The sequence below is a fragment of the Miscanthus floridulus genome, chromosome 7, assembly GCF_019320115.1.
Source record: "Miscanthus floridulus cultivar M001 chromosome 7, ASM1932011v1, whole genome shotgun sequence".
Classification (NCBI taxonomy): Eukaryota; Viridiplantae; Streptophyta; class Magnoliopsida; order Poales; family Poaceae; genus Miscanthus; species Miscanthus floridulus.
In genome coordinates this window covers 27,019,049-27,022,492 of record NC_089586.1, presented here as the reverse complement: position 1 = coordinate 27,022,492, position 3,444 = coordinate 27,019,049, and the positions used below count along the sequence as shown (strand labels likewise).

General features: G+C 45.2%; 1 protein-coding gene across 1 annotated transcript; it reads left to right on the top strand.

Annotated features, from left to right (window-relative positions):
- The first annotated feature begins 370 nt into the window (after positions 1-370).
- Positions 371-2,710, top strand: LOC136462909 (uncharacterized). The gene is made up of 5 exons (XM_066461957.1): positions 371-584; positions 695-794; positions 1,051-1,150; positions 1,947-2,035; positions 2,163-2,710. The coding sequence occupies exons 1-5, from the start codon at positions 377-379 to the stop codon at positions 2,476-2,478; spliced, it is 813 nt and encodes a 270-aa protein (XP_066318054.1). The 5' UTR covers positions 371-376; the 3' UTR covers positions 2,479-2,710.
- The last annotated feature ends 734 nt before the right edge of the window (positions 2,711-3,444 follow it).

Sequence of the window (3,444 nt, the reverse complement as noted above, 5' to 3'; positions counted from 1 at the left end):
AACAACTCACGGCGGCCGCCGAGCGAAACGGCACGCAGGGGCTCTCTCACAAGTCACACCTCGCCTCCAACGGAAACGGGCAACGGCTACCGTTCGCTGCCCCCGAGGCAGCCCCCCTCCTCCCTCCTCGGCAAAACGACAACCGCCGCGCCGGGGAGGAATCCAAGCAAGCCGTCACCACCACGCCGTTCCTGGTTCGCTGTCGCCTCGAAGAGCCTTCTCCTTCACCTCTCCCTCGATCGATCGGCCGGTCTCACGGGGCAATTCGCGGGGCTGATTGATCTCTCCCGCTCATTCTGTCGAGGGATTGGCCGATTCCGTGCGGCCGGGGTAGCGCGGATTTTTAGATTTCTCGGGTTCGCTACATGCGTGTGCGATGCCGGCCAGCTCCCTCCCGGCGTCCCCCGACGCCGCCGGCGACATTGCCGCCGCGCTCGCTCTCGACCTCGAGGACCTCGCCCTTGGCGGCGGCGCGGACTGCATCGGCGCGCTCGCCTGCGGCAGACGCAGCAGCTTCTCATACCGCCGCCTCCCCGAGCCGCGCCTCCGCCTCACTGTTCAGAAGCTCGACGACTCCTTCTTCGGTACCCTCCGGATTGATCCTTTCGCTATTTATTTTCCCTACCTAAAAGGGATTGTGGATTTCTGATAAGATAATTGTGGATTTCTCCACGTTTTGCCCGCGCCCAAACAGACATTGAGATCGCGCGTTCGGCCACGGTGTGGGAGCTGAAGGTGGCCATCGAGAACTTGTTCTCCGACCTCTATGACGACGCCCAGAAGACCATCTCTTGGTACGCGCCCACATACGCCACATACACATGCTCTTCCGTGATGTGATGGAATTTCTGATTTTGTTTATCTTTCATTGCATGCATTGTGACGGTCAGTATGAAAACCATGAACTATTGGGTTTGCCTTTTGTTACCACAAAATTGTGCTTTGTGGCTGTCGATTTCAAATTTCTTGAGGATGTTGGGTTAAATGCGACTCTGAAATCTGAATGATGTTGGCAACTTATACTTCAAGGTTGTTGCTTGCTTGTTGTAGGAACCACGTGTGGAGTCACTTCTGCTTATGCTTCAAGGACGAGAGACTGACGGATGACAAGGCAACATTGCGTGGGTTTGGTATAAGAGATGGTGATGTGGTACATGCACTTTCCTAAACAGCCATAGGTTCTTGGATGCATTTTTCCTTTTAGTGCCGACTAATTCTGCTCTGTCTTGTGAGATAAGCCAGAATATTACTTGTACTGCTTCATTTACCAAACAGAAGTTCTAGGATGCATTTTTCCTTTTAGTGCCGGCTAATTCTGCTCTGTCTTGTGAGATAAGCCAGAATATTACTTATCCTGCTTTATTTACCAAACAGAACCTTTATAGTTGATCATAGACAAGATATTTGGTACAAAGAGGGTGTAAGACATTTGCTCAAACAAATGCTACATTTTAAGTTTATTTGTGAAGCACAATCCCCCTCTTCCCCTGCATCTGCACATGCACAACAGTAATACATGCTCAGTCCTTACTTCCTTCGATTCAGACGGACTCTATTGACACCAGTTGAGAGCTATATGATCCTATTGTACTAGACAGTAACCGTGATACAGTCATCAACTATTCTGTAGTAATTTTTTATCATCTACCGTATTACATTTCTTGATTTGGAAGGAAATTAAGGATGTCATGATGATCTGAAATATGTGTGTTTTGCAGTACCATAATATGCAAATAGAAAAAAAATCCAACCATTACTATCAAGCCAGTCTGCTTGGATGATCAAATATATCACACTTTTCTAGTAGTTTTTATCATTTATTTATGTACTTTTATATCTGACATTTGCTACACAAGATTGAAATCTCATTTAAACTTCACATTGTGATGTAGCCTATCCTTGCTTTCTGTGCCATGCCTTTTCTTATATTTTCTCCCTTCATGCAGCTTCATTTTGCTCAGCATCTCTCTGTTGACTACAGCCCATGCAGGAGCCTTCCCAAATACCAGAAGGAACCATCTCACACTCACAGAAGGTATACAATATTATAAAGCCCCTATTGAGGCCTTTTGTCTGCTTCATCCACACCTCTTCTATTTCCAAGAAGTGCGAAATTCTATATGCTGGCATCTGCTAACATCACAAATGATATCCCATTGTAGGTCAAGGACTTCGTTGGATGGTTACAGGCTAGTGAGTTTGTTGGATGATCTCAGCAAAGATGAGGGTGAGAAGTTTGCTAATAGCAGGTGCTCTACGAGTGTCTTAGAAGATCCTTGTGTTTTCGAGTACAATGAGGTCCATGAGGAGCGCGTGGAAGAAGAAACTCCCAAGAAAGGAAGTCTGTTCCACAGATGGTTCTCTTCCTCTAAACTGAGGAGTAACAGGAGGACACATGCTGAAGACACTGTGCCACTATCTAGTGAGAAGAAAAATGCTCATCCAAAGCTGGGAAAGTGGTTCACCTTCAAATTCTGAAATGGATGTTGTTGTTCTGTCCATACACGCTCCTCCCTTCGGTGCGGCCAGCTGAGAAGAAGATGATATGATTCCTTACAAACTTATCGAGGACTAACTTAGGTGATCACACGAAGTTTCATGTATATATGTGTATGATCTGAGTTATTCTTCCTTTGAAGAAAATCAACGATCTTAATTATTATGCGGTGCTATGAACAGAACTGTTTTGTCTCATGAGAAACAACGACTGATGCTTCACGTGGTACACATTTTAAATTTGTTGTGCATGGACAGGCATGTGGGCTCATGCAAGTACGATCATTAAACCTAAGTGCTTGACAAAAGGATTTCACACAACAAAAAAAATCAGTTTCTGTGGAATTTGGAAAGTTTTGCATGTTCTGGAGAGTGGGCCTGAGTGTTGAATATCTTGACTCATTGTTCTTACAACCAAAGGCTCCGTTCGCATGCCCTTAAACCCGGCTTGATCCGTTTTTTTTTTCATCCGGAACAGTGTTTCTCTCTCACAAATTCCTCCAGATTTCTCCAGAATTGCTCCAACCGAACAGGGCCAAAGTCATTATCCTATTTTACATGCAACAATCATAAATAAAACCCTTATAAACATCAAAGGGAACAAAAGTTGTTCACCGTATCAGATATCAAAAGCTATGAGCATCCCTTAGGATTTAGGAAAGAACAAATGAAACAGCAAAAAAGCTAGCTAGAAGAGTAAATTAAAAGAGAAAATCCTTGATTAATTATTACACTTAGAGAAGACTTTTGGCCTGTTTGCTGGTTGGTTTCTGGGCTGATAAGCCCAGCTGGTACTGGTTTGTTATGAAAGAAAAACATTATTGGCTGGTTGATAAGCCTTGGCTGAAACCAACAAGCAAACAGACTGTTTGAATGAGCTCTACCAAAAAAAAAAAGAGACTACTAATGACCAGCTCCTCGCCGGCTGGGCCCGGCCCTCGCGACGAC

Coding starts and splice junctions, on each gene's coding strand:
- LOC136462909 (XM_066461957.1), top strand. CDS start 377: ATGCCGGCCAGCTCCCTCCCGGCGTCCCCCGACGCCGCCGGCGACATT. Junction 585..694: donor GCTCGACGACTCCTTCTTCG/GTACCCTCCGGA, acceptor GCGCCCAAACAG/ACATTGAGATCGCGCGTTCG. Junction 795..1,050: donor GCCCAGAAGACCATCTCTTG/GTACGCGCCCAC, acceptor TGCTTGTTGTAG/GAACCACGTGTGGAGTCACT.